The 16,152-nt window shown below is 53.4% G+C and overlaps 1 protein-coding gene across 3 annotated transcripts in view; it reads left to right on the top strand.

The window, feature by feature from the left end:
- The window catches only part of ZNRF1 (zinc and ring finger 1), a 100,658-nt gene extending 84,506 nt beyond the window's left edge, over positions 1 to 16,152 (top strand). For 2 of the 3 annotated variants that reach the window (XM_057711349.1, XM_057711351.1), the window contains 4 exons: positions 2,037 to 2,132; positions 12,184 to 12,289; positions 13,809 to 13,900; positions 15,160 to 15,458. In XM_057711349.1, coding sequence (XP_057567332.1) covers positions 2,037 to 2,132; positions 12,184 to 12,289; positions 13,809 to 13,866 — 260 coding nt within the window. In that variant the 3' untranslated portion in view covers positions 13,867 to 13,900; positions 15,160 to 15,458. Of the gene's footprint in view, positions 1 to 2,036; positions 2,133 to 12,183; positions 12,290 to 13,808; positions 13,901 to 15,159; positions 15,459 to 15,498 lie in introns of those variants that run through there. The other variant, XM_057711350.1, reaches the window with a different exon arrangement.

The raw sequence follows: 16,152 nt of genomic DNA, 5'->3' as shown, positions 1-16,152 counted from the left end.
GCCCTCTGCATTGGGAGTGTGGAATCTTAGCCACTGGACTACCAGGGAAGTCCCTTGGAGGTGTGAAGTCCTAACCACTGGACTGCCAGGGAAGTCCCAACCTTGGTCTTTTGAGTCAGAAAAAAAGGGTCTCTCAATGGCTGATCATTCTGTGGAATGTTAATTAATATAAGTATTAATTTATTTGCAGGGCACAGGCATGAGGGCAGATCCAAGGGTACAGAGGGACTTAGGTTAGATATGAAAAGCATCCTGGTTCTACCAGACTCAAGTTCATTACTCACCTGTGCCTAGAAATGAGGATGTACCCTCCTCCATCACATTTCTTTCCCATCTTCTGGTTTTGTCATTGATGGATTCATAACCACCCAGAGATCAGAAAATACAGCCTTTTCTCAAAGCTTGGCCAGAGTCCTTGGGATGGTCGCATTTCCAAGACTTTTTAGCCAAGACACTTAGATGCTAAAGATCTTTGAGGAAAGGGATTGGAGGAATGGGGACAGTGCCATGGAGTCTGAGGTCCACTTTCCCTGGAGTAACCAGGCTGGAATTTCTGTCTGATCCTGTAGCTCAGAGCATTGTCTCTCAAGAGAGGAGGGTTTGGAAAAGACTTTATGCAAAGTGCTTGTGCCCTACACGGGAACGTGGGAGCCAGCTTACTTCCTGTCTCAGCACCACCAGCTGGCAGAGTCAAGGGCTTTCCATACAGAATGAGCGAGTCTCCTCAGGAAGGACACTGGTGAAGGTGTGAACTCCTCCTGGAGCAGCTACCCGTCAACATGAATTCTCACCTCATAGTAGATATTGCTGATAGATATTACCAGCTTCCAGTGAAACTGTGCATGGGACACTTTGACTAAAAATTAACAGAAGACTCATATCTTCGCAACAATATTTAGGGGTGCTGTATTTGACCTAGGAATTCCAGACTGGGAAAGTAGGGATTGTGGTCACAAAAGGGAGAAGCTGTGATGTTTAAAATTTGATGTGGACAAATAAATAGATAACTTTTCAATCTTTTTGGCAGAATGGAAAAGAAGTGATCCGTTTGAAAGTAATTTTTTTTTCTTTTTTTGGCTGCGACATTCGGCTTGTGGGATCTTAGTTCCCCGACCAGAGAGCAAACTCGGGCCCTCAGCATTGAAAGCGCAGAGTCCTAACTACTGGACCACCAGGCAATTGCCCATTCGAAAGTAATTTTAATAAAAATAAAATGGAGGAAATTGGAACTAGTGGATCTGTATTGGTAAAAATTAGATAAAAAATAATTTATAAAAAAAAAAAATAGATCAAGGGACTAGGTTTACTTAATGGAGTTCAGCTCAGAAGGTTCTCACCAAAATCTCCAATACTGATACCAATGCAACTCCCTGGGGGTATGAGCAAACTTCCTCAGAAATGAAAGGGCAGGGTCTGCCGCCTATCGATGTGAGACAGCTGTTACTGTTGGTGGCATGTGGCCAAGGCATGTGTGGCATTTGAGAGTGCTCTGGAGAGCCACCCTGCAGCTCGCACACTCTCGGAGGACAGCTGCCTGAGCCGCAGGAGGAAAGGTGCCCTGGGTGAGGGATAGGGGTGCCCACGACTGGAGATTCCTTCCACCAGGGATCCAGCCCAGTGGTTTGAGGGCTGTGAGGCGGAAGGGTGTTAAGGTAAACTCTTTCTTATTCAAAGACAGATTATTCGGTCGCCTTGTTTCCATCGATGCCTCCCTATCCCCACTGCCCACTTAGACCTGCTTGGGAAAGGGTCTACAAGAAAATAAAACTCAAATCAACTGTCAGTGACTTCTGATACATTTCAGCAAGGGGCACGACAAGGATGAGCCCCAGTGAACAAATGGGAGTTGGAGGCTGTAATAAAAAAACAAAATGTTGCCTGCCTTAGTAAAGAAGTCAGTCGTAGGGTGTGTCTAGACTGTAATTCCCCATGTTGACTCTGACCCGACATGGCCAGAGTCACAGAAGAGTTTCCACATTTATGATGGATATACTTGGTTTGGAAAAAAACATTTCATTCTATTTCCTCTTTTTCAGGTTTCAAGTGCCCCATTTGCTCCAAGTCCGTGGCTTCTGATGAGATGGAAATGCACTTTATAATGTGTCTGAGCAAACCTCGCCTCTCCTACAACGGTAAGGGCTTGGCTGGGGAGACCTCTGAGCAAGGGTCTTCCCAGCCTTGTGTGGCCCTGGGCAGCGTTTCCAACCCCCTTCTGGCAGGAAGAACAGAGGAGTGGGGCCGGGAGGAAGGCATGGGGGTGGGGTCCCGAAGTCCCTTGGGTGGCCAGTTAGCCCTATCCTTTCATCCCCCTGCTTATTTCCTCTCACCTCTGCTCGGGAGACAGGCCTTGGTCACACAGCTGACAGTAGAGGGCCCAGAGGGAGTGCCAGCTTTCTGTGGGGAAGGGGAGTCTGGGCCATGCTTTGCACGCTGTGCTTAAGCCTGACTCTCCACGGCAGAGTCGGTGTGATATGTGGACACGTTTGGGGATTAAGAATGCTGACATGCCACCTCGTCGCTGCCCCAAGCCTGTGCTGCTTCCTGCCTCGGAGGCTGCCTTGTGGCTGAGCAGTGTGTACAATGGGGGCTCCGTGAAACCCAAGTCCCCCTGCCACGGCACCTCTGTGGACAAAACGAGGGTCCGCACCTGCCTGGTTTGCTATGGGGAAGGCTTGGAGCCCAGCTGTTCTGGATTCAGAGCCTGCCTCAGCCACTTACTTACTGGCTGTGTGGTCTTGGACAAGTACTCAGTTTGCAGAGCCTTGGTTTTCTGGTCCCTAAAATGGGCATCTCAGTACCTGGTTCATAGGATTTTTGTCAGAATAAAGTGAGATGTTACACATAAAAGCCTTCAGTCCAGAGCCTGACACATGGCCAGTGCTCAGGAAGTTACAGCCGCCCCAAGAGATGCAAGGTCATCCCTGGGTTTCTTTTCATCCTTTTCCGCAGTGGACTGACGGCTCTTGGTGTTCCTTGCACCCTGTGCCACCAGTGACTCTTGGGCTTTCCATCCTTATGTGCTTAGTCTGGTCTTCAAACCATGTTCCTCAGAGGACTGTGTCTTCTACAGGAATGGGCACTGAATCTGAGAGGGGTGTACCCAACTCCAGCCCACCTCGTAGGTTAGAATCGCAGCGATGCTTAGGAAAAGAGCGATGCTGAGATTTCTCAGGGCCCGAGGACTGGGCAGGAGGTGGGCCTGTATTACCTGATCACCATCCTGTCCATGAAAATTTCCCATATCCACTCTCCTTATGAACCTGAGGCTCCCGCCTCCTCAGACCCAGCTGTGTGTTCCTTCCCCCAGCATTAGCCTGGGGAGGCCAGATAATTCCAGATTGTTCCTACAGAATTCATCTGACGAATCTGATCCACTTGATTTTCCTGAAGACGTGTCCTGATATTCTCTTATCTCTTTTCTCGTACAGCCAGCAGATTCTGGACATGGGCCGGCGGGCCGGTTACCTATTGTCTCAGATACGCACAGTCTGGTGATCTTTGCCATCTCTGCCCCCAGGTGTCCTTCCGCTTCATCTCCTCCCTGGTGAACAGGGAGCCCCCCTTCTCCCCAGCGACAGCCTCTCCCGTCCCTGGGGACCAGCTGATGCTGAGTCTCTGAGTCTTGTCCCTCGAGCTTTGGGCTCGCTGTCAGCCTCATTGAGGATGCTGGGCTCCACTTTGCTCGTTCCTTGTCTCCTCCTGGGACTGGGGAGGGAGAGGAGTCTTCTCCCAAGGCCAACAATCCTCCCCAGCCGTGGCCTCCGCAACTGTGTTCACTTATTTCCCACGTGCGCAGCGCCCCCGTGAAGGCTGCATTTTGTCACGTGGGGCGCTGGGCAGAGTTCTCTGTGGACACTGCCTTGCTGTCACGAGAACACAAAGCAGCTTCAGAGTGGGCTCACCCGACTCGCCTGGGCTCTCAGCGTCATCAGGGAGACCTCTGCAGGGCAGCTGAGGAGGGCAGAGCGCTCTTGGGGCCACTTTGGGAGGAGGACCCACACGTCCTGCTCAGACAGCGGGGGAGGTGCAGGCAGGGGCCCCTCTCCCGGAGAACTGCCCGGGGATGCCTGCAGCGCCTCTTCCGTACGTGCTGCTGCTGCCCTAGCTGTCCTCCGTGCCTTTCCTCTCTGCCTCCAAAGAGAGGCAGCCCTGAGGAGCAGGCCTGGCAGCCCCGCCTGAGCACAGGTCACCTGCAGAAGCCACACTTAGAGCCGGAGTCCCCTTAGAGGAAGCAGAGGTTGGCCAACCAGCCTGAGGCATAACTGTGGCTGTTCTTGGTCTGTTCCCACTTTTTTCCTCCTCTCATTGAAAAGTCGCCTCTTTTGTGGAGAGGGGGGTGCGTGTGAGTGTGTGTGAGTGTAAATTAGAAGCTTTAAACTGGAAGATCTCTTTTGCGAAAGCCAGTCCTTTACCACCTGAGGCAAAGAGAGGCATGTTGCTTCTGGTCCCATCAGTGGAATTTGTCTTAAGGCGAGGAAGGTGCTTCAGAAACAGTGGCCTGGCCCCTCTGTGTGCACTGTTAACATGAATAACATGAAAAACGAGGCAGGATTCCTCACATTCAGTCTTTGTCTTTTATAAAGACACCTAAACCTTCCAGATAAGAGAAAGGCACTTGCCACCTGGGGTTTGTGTGTGGCGTGTGAGTCTCCAGGCTGGTGAGGGGCCTGTTCTAGTTCAGATAAGGTACAGGCCTTTAGGGCCCTTAGGCCAAAGTCCCAGGTCAGACCTCTAGGTGTTTATTTTGGTTTTACCAGTAACATATTTTACTAATGATTTCTCATCATGCCAGCCTCCCCAGTTTCACTTTATTTTTTTGCTACCCACCACCCCCGCCAAAAAAATGAAGAGACAAAGCATTTGTGAGGCATAGAACTCTCAGAATCTTTCTGGAAAGGGGACGATCTGAGACGTTCTTAGTGGTTTAAGACGTGCTATAGTATTGTGAAGATTCACTGGAATTCCTGCTCATTCCCTGGAGATTCCCATCTACACACAGACACAGACACACACACATGCCCTTTCTGTAGCTGCTGGCACCAATCGGGGAAATTTTTAGGAAATTTATAGCGGTTATATAAGATGAAGTTTAGTTAACCACCAAAGGAAAAAAAAAAGTAGCAACCTCCTAAATGAGGCAGATAGAGAGTAGTATTTTTCTTATTATGAGGGTTGGCCTGAGCCATGGGTTGGAAGGCCTCCAGTAGCCGCCTGCCAGATTTAAAAAAAAAAAAAAAAAGCCCAGTTTAGGAAAGGCAAGACTAGTTTAACTGGTTCACCCAGTGCTCAAGAGAACTGTGAAGGCCAGTTACTGGTACTCCTGGGCAGGCACCTGGCATGTGAGACTGGGTGACCCGTGCGAGACTGGGTGACCCGTGCGAGACTGGGTGACCCGTGCGAGACTGGGTGACCCGTGCGAAGGGGCAGGGAAGGGAGCTGCACCCCAGAGCGTGGAATCTTCTATCCTCCGTTCTCTTCAGTGGGCAACTCTGAACCCAGGTCTCCTCAAAGATGAGGACAGAGTTGGGGGTAAATGCGGTCAGCTTGATTGGGCCTTGTAATTACAAGATGTTGGCCTTTCTGATATCTGTGTGTGCTTCTAAGACTGGAGGAACTTGAATCCTCAAGAACATGCACTCAAATTTTGACCGTCATACTGTTCAGCTAGCAGAATGAGCTTCAAGATGAGGGGCCCAATTCTGTTGTGAACAGAAGAGAGTCACAGTACTGGGGCAGAGGGAGCTCGTGACAGATGACCCATTGTCCGTTGAAAGCCAAGGTGGCCCTGGTTCCAGGGGTGCTTAGCTCTGGGAGAGTCTGGCCTGTGGCAGGTCCATTTGCCAGCAGTATTAAGAGAGCTTGGTAGCTCTCAGAGCAGCTTCAGAAGTTCCTCTCCGCTCAGCTTTCTCCTGGGGCACAGAGCCCATGCCCTGCTAAGTCTTAGGTCCTCACCGCCCACCCCTCCTCTCTGCTGAAGGTCATTGCCCCCAGCTTGAGGGTTCTTGAAATGCTAAATGTCACACAAGTTTTCTTTAAAGGAAAGGGAATCTGGCTCCCCCACCAAAGCAGGAATGCTTCCTGCTGGTTTACCCCCAGCCCGCAGACCTGTGTAAATAGTGCTTCTTTGGCCTGTGTCTCTGCTCTCAGCGACCCTGTGGTTGGGATGGAAGTGCCTTTTCTTGGGCTTTGGGGAGCCAAGTCCTAGCCAAGGGGTTTGCCCAGCCCGGTGGGGTGCTGCTATGAGCTATTGTTCAGTGCCTAGCAGCAGCTGAGTCTGACTGCAAGGTGTCTGTCTGCAGGTGTCTGTCCAGGTGCTCTTCCTGCAGGAGGGGAGGGAGGAGAGAGCTCCCGGCAGGCCACTTGGTGAATGAGGAGTGGGTGGGAAGGAGACCGGAGGAGAGGGGCCTGAGTGAGGTCACGGGGCAGCCTCTGTAAACATGAAGCTCTCCGGGCCTGAGGACTCCGCTCTCTGCTTGTCGTGATCAGCCCACCTCGCAGCCTACCTCACCGGAACAATTGGATCCGGAACAATTGGATCGTGCCTCACAGTCCGGAGGTTGGGGTGGAGACGCCACTGCTGGTAGGGGTACCCTCTACTCAGAGTCTCCCCTTTGCCTTGAGATTTCCCAGGAAGGGAGCTGGTGACGCCTGGTGTTGGTGGCACTGCCCCTTCCTGTTCCCCAGGAGATGGGACCAGCAGCTCTTTGCGTGTCAAAGAGGCTGCAAGGCTAGGCCCTCCCACACCTGGGCTGGAAACAAGGCTGGGGGTGGAGCTGTATCTCTGAGTCATTTGCTGGGGGTTCTCCCTCTGGCTCCCACCTTCCTTCCCACCAGGGCTGTGACTGCCGTCAGGCACCAGGGAAAGTGGGTTCTGTACAGCACTGCTCAGCTGCTGGCTCCCAGCTGCGCCACACCAGCGTCCCTCCGTGCCCGCCGGCAGCTCTGGGGGTCCCCTCGGCAGGTATCCGGCCTGCGCTCTCCGCAAGGCAGCCGTACGGCCCCCTCAGCCTGGCCTGTTCACGCCGAGCACCCAGGTTCCTCCGCCCACATTCACAAAAAGAGAAAGATCTGAAGCTGTCTGTGACACGGGTGGCGGTTTCCAGCCCCAAGGAAGAGACTCTATCACCTGGTCTTTTAAGGAAGGAGGCAGTGTGGTCAAGGGGAAGGAGTGGCGTGGCAGTCATGGCCACTTACCAGCTGCATGAGCTGAAGCACAGACCCCCACAGGGTCTTCAGGATTCACTGAGATGTGACTGTGACATTTGTGGCGCCCAGCTGGCCCCAAAGAAGCGAGGGCTCCTTTTTCTCCTCCTCCTCAATCGTTCTTTGATAAACAGCAGCTGTCAGGGAGGGGGCAGAAGTGTGCCGTCACCTCCCACCCCAGCCCCGTCACAGAGAGCATTGCCTGCCACTCTGGGCTGCTTCTCTGGTCTGGCTAGAGGGCCAGGCATTGGCACCATCAGCGCCACCCCATCAGGCCAAATACACTTCCACACTGCCCCCCGGGCAGGGACGTTGGCTTTGCACACAGTGTCAGGAAGCTGGGGGTGTGAGGGCTTGAGAGGTAGTACCAAAGAGGAAGAAAGTACAGCTTGGTTTTGTGTTCTCATCAACTAGCATTGGTTGAGCCCTGCTCCTCTGGAGACCTGGGAGTGCCCAGGAGCATTTGAGTCCATCTGCAGAGTGGCCTTACCTTGTGCCAGTCTTGGGGTCCTCGGCTTCTGACTACAAGGTCCTCCGACAGCGGACAGCAGGCACCCGTCACAAGTGTGGAAGTCTCGCGGGATCTGGGTGACAGCCGGGCTTCAGCTTCAGCCACCCCCCAACCCCCCACTAGACGCCCAGGGACATCTGGGGGCTGCAGATTCCTGGAGCCCTGGGGATTGGGACAGGAAGTTTTACGCAACCCACGCAGGCCTGTTGCCGGATTGGGGCTCCTCCTGCCTTCCGCCTGGGGAGATGCTGCTCCCTGGCCATGGCGCCGGGTGTGGTGCTGCCCCACGTTCTCAGGGCGTGGGGTCCTGGTGAAGTGTGCTCCCCGCTGTGCCAGCCTGGCGGGCAACTGCGCTGTTTAGTTATTCCCACCCGAGCCGCAGACCCAGGCAGGCTGCTGAGGCACAAGCAGTGCATGGGGATGCTTTGTAGTGGGTCGCGTGATGGCCGTCAGCTGTTCGTGGGGAAGGTAGCGGCTAGCTTCCGTGGGCTCACGTCTGAGGCCTTGATAAGAAGTGCACTGCCCTCGTGCCCTCTTCCCCTAGTGATATCTAGTGAGAAAAGAGTCGAGTCCAGGCCCACTGAAGAAGCGAGCCCCAGGTCTCCTCCCTGTGCCTGGCTCCCGCCACCTGTCCCAGCGTGGATCCTCCTGGAGTTGACAGGACAGACAGAGCACAGCCCATGCAGAAAGCTGTTTGGGACCCAGGGAATTCTGGCTTGCCCCTGGGCTCACAGCTGAGTTACCAGTCAGAAGGGGACTCGGATTCGGAGTCAGTCATGGTGCCGTGCTCCCGAGGAAATCATCCGTAAGTGAGGAGAGAAGCGCGGAAAGGGGCTTGCATCCCAGACCCTCACTTTACAGATGAGGTGCTGGAGACAGAGACACTGGGAATAAATGCCAGAGAAGGTCTGCAGTGTGACCACCTTCTCAAAGCTGTTCTTCCTCCCATCTTTATTGAAGTTTTTTCCTCCCAGTATTTTATTATGGAAAAATGTCAAACGTACAGCAGAGTTGTGAGTTTTGCGGTGAACACCAAAATACCCCCCACCTAGAGTCTATATTATACTGCACTTGCTCTATCACATATCTCTCCACCCACCAATCCATATTATCCTTTTGATACATTTCAGAGTAAAATGAAAACAGTAGTCTGTTTCTTTATTTGGGGGGTTTTAATGATAAAAGTAAATGTCTGTTCAAACAATTCAAAAATATATGAAGTATATATTTTTCTTCTAATCCTCCTTTCCTCCACCACTGTTAAAGTTTGCGTTTCCTTTCAGACTTTTTTCTGTGCTTCTGCACGCACACATACACACACACACACAAATATTTAAATATGTATGGTATCTGGTGCGTTTGAAGAATGTGGTCATACTCTTTTACAGATGCGCCACTGGCCACGTTTAAAGTCTGAGATTACTCTCCAGTGGCTGGCTGACTGTGTGCTGTCTGCCTTCCCTTCGCGTCGCCCTTTCAGGTGGGCTTTGGGTTAGGCAGATCTTAACAGAAAAAGTGCCCACAGGCTGTGCTGGTGGCCTGGAAGCTGAGAGTGGTTGCTCTCCCAGCTCTTGTGCACAGGGACTTAAGTAGTGAGTTGGTTCTTAGTTGTTTCCCTTGGGGTTCCCAGTGGGGTGTCTGAGTCACCATAGCCTTCCAGGCCATGAAGAATCCTCATTTTATGGCCCCAGATGTTTCGCCTTCCACTAAAGTAACAGAGGGCACAAGGAAACAGCAGTGGCGGAGGGCAGCCTGCAGAGGGTCCCCGGCCCTGCCCCATGCACGAGCCCTCTGACTTCTCCATCAAGGAGTCTGATTCTCTGGCAGCAGCGTCCCCGTTTGCAACACAGGAATAACACTACCTGCCCCGCCTGGCTCAAAAGATCGTGCAGCTCACTGCACACACACACACACACACACACGAAATCTCAGTGTGTATCACTGGCAGTGTTACGATCAATTAAAATCTTTCAGAGGTGGGAAATCATCCTGCTTCAGGCTCTGCTTTCTTCACATCCAGAACCCACTCTCTGGGTATTTCTCCTGTGGATTTGGGAACTTCTGGGTAACCTTTTGCTGACTTCACCTCTTTCACCTGCCTTTCAAATGTTGGAGTTCACCCCGGTTCAGTCGCCTGCCTTCTTCGGCTTTGTCTAAGCTCTTTATCCCACATCTCTCCCCTAAACCCCAGATCTGGACTTGAATGGACTCCAGGAGGTTTCCGTTAGCGTGTCCCGGGGGAGACGCCGGGTCAGCACCTCCCACCCAGCTCTGAGCTCATTGTTCCTTCCCAAGCTGGGCCTCTTCCTGAGCAGCCTCTCGTTGTCACGTGTGTGCACCGCGCCCCCCAGCTGCCCAGCTGACCCAGTACGTGCCATCCTCCTCCTCCTCCTCCCGCTGCTGGTTCCCGCCTTAAGTTCATCTCTCCTGCAGCGCTGCGTTAGCCTCCAGAGCGGGCTCCCCATCTGTGGGCTCTTCCAGTCATTTCCAGTAGTTTCAGGAGACCAGATGTGATCGGAGCGCGTCTCCAGGGCCCCTCAGTGAACCAGAGAAAGCCCAGGCAGCACAGCAGGATACAAGTCTGTCCTCAGGACGTTGGTCTCGCCTCCCCCACGTGGCCCCACGACTCTGCACCTACCACAACAAGTGACCTGCCTTGCCAGGTGCACAGATGCTGTCCCCTTTGCCTGGAATATCCCTCCCTGAACAGTCCGCACCCGACTAGGCGTCCCCCGCACTTCTCGCATCTGGGTCTGTGTGCGTCGTGCATCATAAGACTTCCAGGAATTCCCGTGCTGTTCATTTCCGTCTTCCTATTCAGCCGCCCCTGCTAGGTTATGAGTTTCTTAAATCCTGAGACTGTGGCTTATTCACTGAGTCTCCGGTGCCCAGAATGCCACAGAAATGTCATTGGGGATGCTGGCTTGGCTCCCCTTCTGCTCGGGCTGTTCTGGTCACAGCTTTGCTCGGGGCTGTGAGGGGCAACAGCTTCCTTCCGTTCTTTTCTGGCCGGGGGTGTGGGGTGTCTTTTTAAAATATTTAATTGAGTTAGAATATGTATAACATACAAGTAACCAATTTTACATGCACAGTGTAGTAGCCTTTAGGACATTCACGATGTTGTACAACCACCGTCTCTGTCTAGTTCCAGACATTTCATCACCCCGGAAGGAATGCCTTGCACGATTCCTCTTACATGGAGGATCTAAAGCAGTCAACCCCATAGAACCAAAGAGTAGAAGGGTGGTTGACAGGGGAGAGGGAAACAGGCAATTGCTATTCAGCTGGTAGAAACTTTCAGTTATGGGACTTCCCAGATGTCCAGTGGTTAAGACTCTGCACTCCCATTGCAGGGGGCCCGGGTTCAGTCTCTGCTGAGGAAACTAGGTCCCACATGCCACAACTAAAGATCCCTCATGCCACAACTAAAAAAAAAAAGATCCTGCATGCTGCAACTAAAGATCCCACGTGCCGCAACAAAGGCCCAGCACAGCCAAATAAATATTTGGGGGGGAAAAGAGCTGATAATGTGACTTTTGAAAAAAAGAAAAAAGAAAGTTTTGGTTATGCAAGATGAATGAGTCTAGAGGTCTGCTCTACAACATGGTGCCTATAACAGTAGTATATTGTACACTTTATTAAGTGGGTAGATCTCATGTTAAGAGATCTCATGTTATCACACAAAAGAAAGGAAAATCCTTTACTCACTACGCAGTCACTCCCCAGTGCCCCCTGTGCCCAGCCCCTGACCTACTTTTTGTCTCTGAATGTGCCTCTTCTGGACACTTCACATAAATGGAGCCATACAGCAGGCAGCCTTTTACGTCTGGCTCCTTCCATTCAGCACCATGTTTTCAAGGTGCACCCACGTTGCAGCACGCGTCAGCTCTGCACGGTTTCCCTGGCTGAGTGATACTCCGTCGTGTGGGTGCACATGGCTTGTTCCTCCATTCATCCGCTGATGGACGTTTGGATTGTGCCCCCTTTGGCTCTTGTGAATGACGCCACCATGGACGCGCATGCACGTGTTTTTGCTGGAGTACCTGTTTCTTCCCTTCATTCCTGCCTTGTACCACTCTCTTCATCACCTTTTCTTTTCCCCAAACCAGAAATCAGTGCACCTGGTCTGTGTGTATGTTTAGGGAAAGAGTCTGTTCAGGGAGCCAGTCTGTCTCGTGGCTGCCTCTGCTACATGTCTCTTTGTCTCCAAGCCTTTTTCATCCTCCATCGCCTGGACCACTTATTTGGTGATTAATCCCATTTTGCCTTCAGATAGTTAGTGTGTGGTTTGCATGTCTTGTGTCCACAGTGAGGACCTTCACATCAAGGTCCTTCTTGGGCTTTCACTGACTCAGGTGGCCCAGGCAGTCCCAACCAGCTCCTAGACTCGTGCCTGCTGTGTGCCACCTGCCTGCTGGGTGCCACCTGCCTGCTGGTGACTGACCCCCCCCCCAATCCCCCGTTTGCAGATGACGTGCTGACTAAAGACGCGGGTGAGTGTGTGATCTGCCTGGAGGAGCTGCTTCAGGGGGACACGATAGCCAGGCTGCCCTGCCTGTGCATTTATCACAAAAGGTATGAGAGAACTGGCAGAGCCAGTTCAGCCGCGCCCCAGACCCCAGAGGGCTCCTTCCCTGTGGGTGGGGGGAGAGAAGGGTGGACCGTCACTAGCCACCCTGTCCTGAGTGGGGTCAAGGCAGAGGTCAGCAGGCGGGGAGGTCCAGATGTGCTGAGCGCAGAGCCTGGGTGTCAGGGCCGACGGGGAGGGCTGTGGAACCCCTGTCCCCTGGAAGGTTGAGTCTCCATCCATCTCCTTGAGTCCCTCTGCTTCACAGTGTGCGGCCCCTCGTCTGTGCGGGGGGGTCGGTACGGAGGGGTGTGCTGGCTGTCCCGGCCCCGCCCCTCCTCCCCAGAGTCCCAGCGGGCAGCAAGAGCCACTACCTGTGGGCCCCGGCGCTGTGAGCCGCTATAATTAGCAGGGCCGAGATTCGTCTTCAGGCTCCAGCATGAGCCTCGTTCTTGTTTCCAACTGGAAAGAAGACACCTCCTTATCCAGGATGGGAGAACGCTCTGTGCTGCCTGTGGCTGCCACCTGCTCTCAGCCCCTGGAGCCCCAGGGCTGCTTCCTGACACACGGGCTTTTCCAAAGCCTGACTCACGGGGCCACTGGCTACAGGGCGGCACGTGGATGTGGCTGGTGCTGGAAAGTCGCAAGTGAGGCCTGGGGGAGGGTCTTGGCCTGGGCCCAGCACCCAGGGGTCCAGTGTCCCAGCGAGGCACTGACCAGAACCAGAAGAAGGGAATCTAGCTCTGGGGGAGACTTATGCAAATAATCTGTCTGGTTCCTGTTTTGAAAATACCCAGATGTTGTTTTACGGAAAGCTTTCTTGGGGCAATTTCTGTTCCCTCTTTGTTCAGAGAGTCTTTTCTGTAAACACTAGAGGCCAGGATTTCACGGCCAGCCTCTTGTCTGGCTCTCCTGAGCAATGTCACTAAGCCACAGGGCCAGTCCTCGCCTGGCCCACCTTCTCCAGGAAGGGCCGTTGCTGGCTGCCCACCACAGCCAACCAAGCCAGGTAGAACTTGGGGGTCTCCTGAGAAGTCACCCACCAGGGAGGGAGCCTCCAGGCTGCTCCTGTACTCAGGAGGGGGTGAGCTCAGGGCCCGGAGCGCAGGGTGATGCCCAGCCTGCCGGGGCTTGGTTCCCACTTCCTTGCCCTTCAAGCCTTGGAGATACTTGACTGGCTGCCCCACGCAGCCCTCACTCCCACCTTCTCACCTGTTGCTGTTGCCAGGTGAAGATGTTGCCATCTTCCTGGGCCCCACACCCCCGAGGCCTTGTCCCTCTCAAGGCTGTAGTCCGCACTTCCTGCAGCACCTAGGTCCACCCCCACTGCATTCGCACTGCACCGGGTCTCTGGCTGAGCCAGGATCCATCTGGGTGTCCTCCCTTCTGCTGGCAGACAGGAGGCATCTGGGGTCCTCACAGGTGAGAGTTAGGAATCCCCTGCGCAGAGACCTGAGCCTTGGAGAGAGCCCCCAAAGAGCAGCCTGGTCAGCCAGTAACGTGTTTCCCATGCCGTGTCCCCCTCAGTTGCATAGACTCGTGGTTTGAAGTGAACAGATCTTGTCCAGAACACCCCGCAGACTGACCCTGCTGGGCTCGCTTGCTGACTCCTCTCAAAGGTGAGCCCGTGGTTGGGGTCGCATCACCCCGGGGCCTGGAGGCTGGGGCTGAGCTGCCCTCACGACCCATCCCCCCACCCCCAAGGCCGAGAGGGTTCGGGGGAGAGGGGAGCATCTTAGTAGCGGTGGTTCTGTGCGGTGGGAATGGTTCCTGGGAAGGACAGGAGTCCAGACTTGCACCGTTGTGAGGAAGAACCTGCTGGGTAGACGTAGGTGAGTTGGGGGAAAGACCTGTGTGTTCCAGACGTCCAGGGCGAATCTCCCTGAGGAAGGTTCAGAAAGATCCCTCAGAAAGTGCTGGGCGGGAGAGGCGGCACGAGCCCTGGCACGGGACCCCGGCTGTGCCCCATGCTGGCCGGGTGGCGCGGCGGGGGTGCTGTCTCTGCTGCTCCTTTGGGAATGGGATAATCTCACTTGCGCCCCCCTGTGGACATCACACGCCTTGAACAAGACAGCGTGTGGGATGGCGCATCGTCCCTGCAGCGCTTGTCAGCAGTCCTCTCTCAGCTGGTTCTTCCTGCCTGTGGCCACCTCCCTCACCCCCTTCCAGATGAATCTGAGGCCTCCAGGCCAGACTTGGGGCCCCGCCACCCACAGCCCAGATCCCAGCTTGCACAGCAGACCAGCACAACCAGCTTCCTCTCTGGATGTGCACATGTGCTCCCCTGTAGCTTTCAGCCAACCCCGACTTCTCCCCCAAGCACCTTGCCTTACTGCTGACTATCCTCTCCTGTCCCCATCCTACCTGTGCCTTCCGAGTTCTGGGCAGGCACATTTCTTTTTTCTCCAGACTAAATCCCCAGGGAAAACAAAACCCACCTCATCTCACGTGGAATCCAGGGGTTTGGGGGCCTCTTTTTGCTGGCTCTCGCTCTCTCTTTCTCTCCCCCCTTCCCTCTCGCTTTTTCTCTCGTTTTTTTGTTTTGTTTTGTTTTGTTTTCTTTTGTTCTTTGTTAGGTTTATTTTATTTATTCCAAGTAAACTCCCAGAACAGCTGATGATGTCAAACTATTCAGGGACATTTGCTCTTTTTACCTTCACCTCAAAAACTGAGGATGTGGGGTGAAGAAAAAGCAAGGGGAAGAGTGAGGCAGAGGGAATGGAGCCCGGCGCTAGCTGCGAGTCCAAGTTCCCGGCATGACGTTTGGCTTCGGGGCCCCCGGACCAGAACCACAGGCGCCCCGGCCCCGCCTCAGTGGGATGCACGCGGCCGGCCTCGGGCCAGACAGAGCACGACTTACATCTTACGGTCCCCACAGGGACAGCCAGGCCCCCATTCCCGAGAGGAGGCTTCGGACACTGGGGCAGAGCTGAGCTGGGGACACCAGTGGGAACAGGGCACCCCTCCTGCACTGACTTCCAGAGAACGGTTCTCCCTTTCTCCCCGAGGACACCAGATTGGATGAGAGCGAGTTTGAGAGAAGAAAGAATCACCTGCTATCCTTCCCCTCATCCTCATCCCAGGAGGGAAAGGGCATTTTCTTTTTCACCTTTGAAAGGCATTGTGGGTCTGTCTCTAAAGTGTTTACAAAAAAAGAAAATTATAAAAAAACAAAAAGTCTAGTGTCGACTGGTGTTTTCCCTTGTGATGTTTACAGATTGCTGTCTGCTGCCCGGCCAGAACCCACTCAGTGACAAAACGAGCAGAGCCGGGTTCTCGCCACTCATGTCCCGATGGCACAGAGCAGAGCTCACGGCCCTCCTGTGCCCGGCGCCCGGCAGCCTCTCCATCAACCACTCTGCCTTGGTTTTTTGTTTATTTGTTTCCCCCATTTTTCTGGCTTGGTTTTGCACTTTTCTCCCCTTGGGACCCTGATATCTTGACTTCATTGCCAAAAACCAATCCATTGAGGACCTTCTCCCCTTCCTTTCCATTTCTCCCCCGCTCTTCCCTCCTGGTTCTGGTCAGTTCAGAGGATTTAACAATCACAAGTGTCCTGCAAAAATGCCTGAACGTTTTTCTTAGAGCCTTGTGGGGTTTTTTTTTTCCAGAAAACTTAAAGACTTGTTAAAGGGATATGTACAGCTGCCCCTGTTTTCAGGCATTCTGTTTGAGAACATTCTAGCCACTGATGTTCACACGTGGCATCAGCCCCTGCAAGATAGGTTTCTGTATTTATATATTAAAATACAACCACAGCAAAAAACCTTACAAAATGTTTTAAGAAAATGTTCAAAGCTGGGGGAAAAGGCTTTCTTCATTAGTCAAGGTGTTTTGATATGGTATTAAAATAATGTCTAATAAAAGATGC

This window comes from Hippopotamus amphibius, chromosome 16 (genome assembly GCF_030028045.1).
Source record: "Hippopotamus amphibius kiboko isolate mHipAmp2 chromosome 16, mHipAmp2.hap2, whole genome shotgun sequence".
Lineage (NCBI taxonomy): Eukaryota > Metazoa > Chordata > Mammalia > Artiodactyla > Hippopotamidae > Hippopotamus > Hippopotamus amphibius.
The sequence above is the reverse complement of the archived record's forward strand: the minus strand, read 5'-3'. Positions and strand labels throughout refer to the sequence as shown.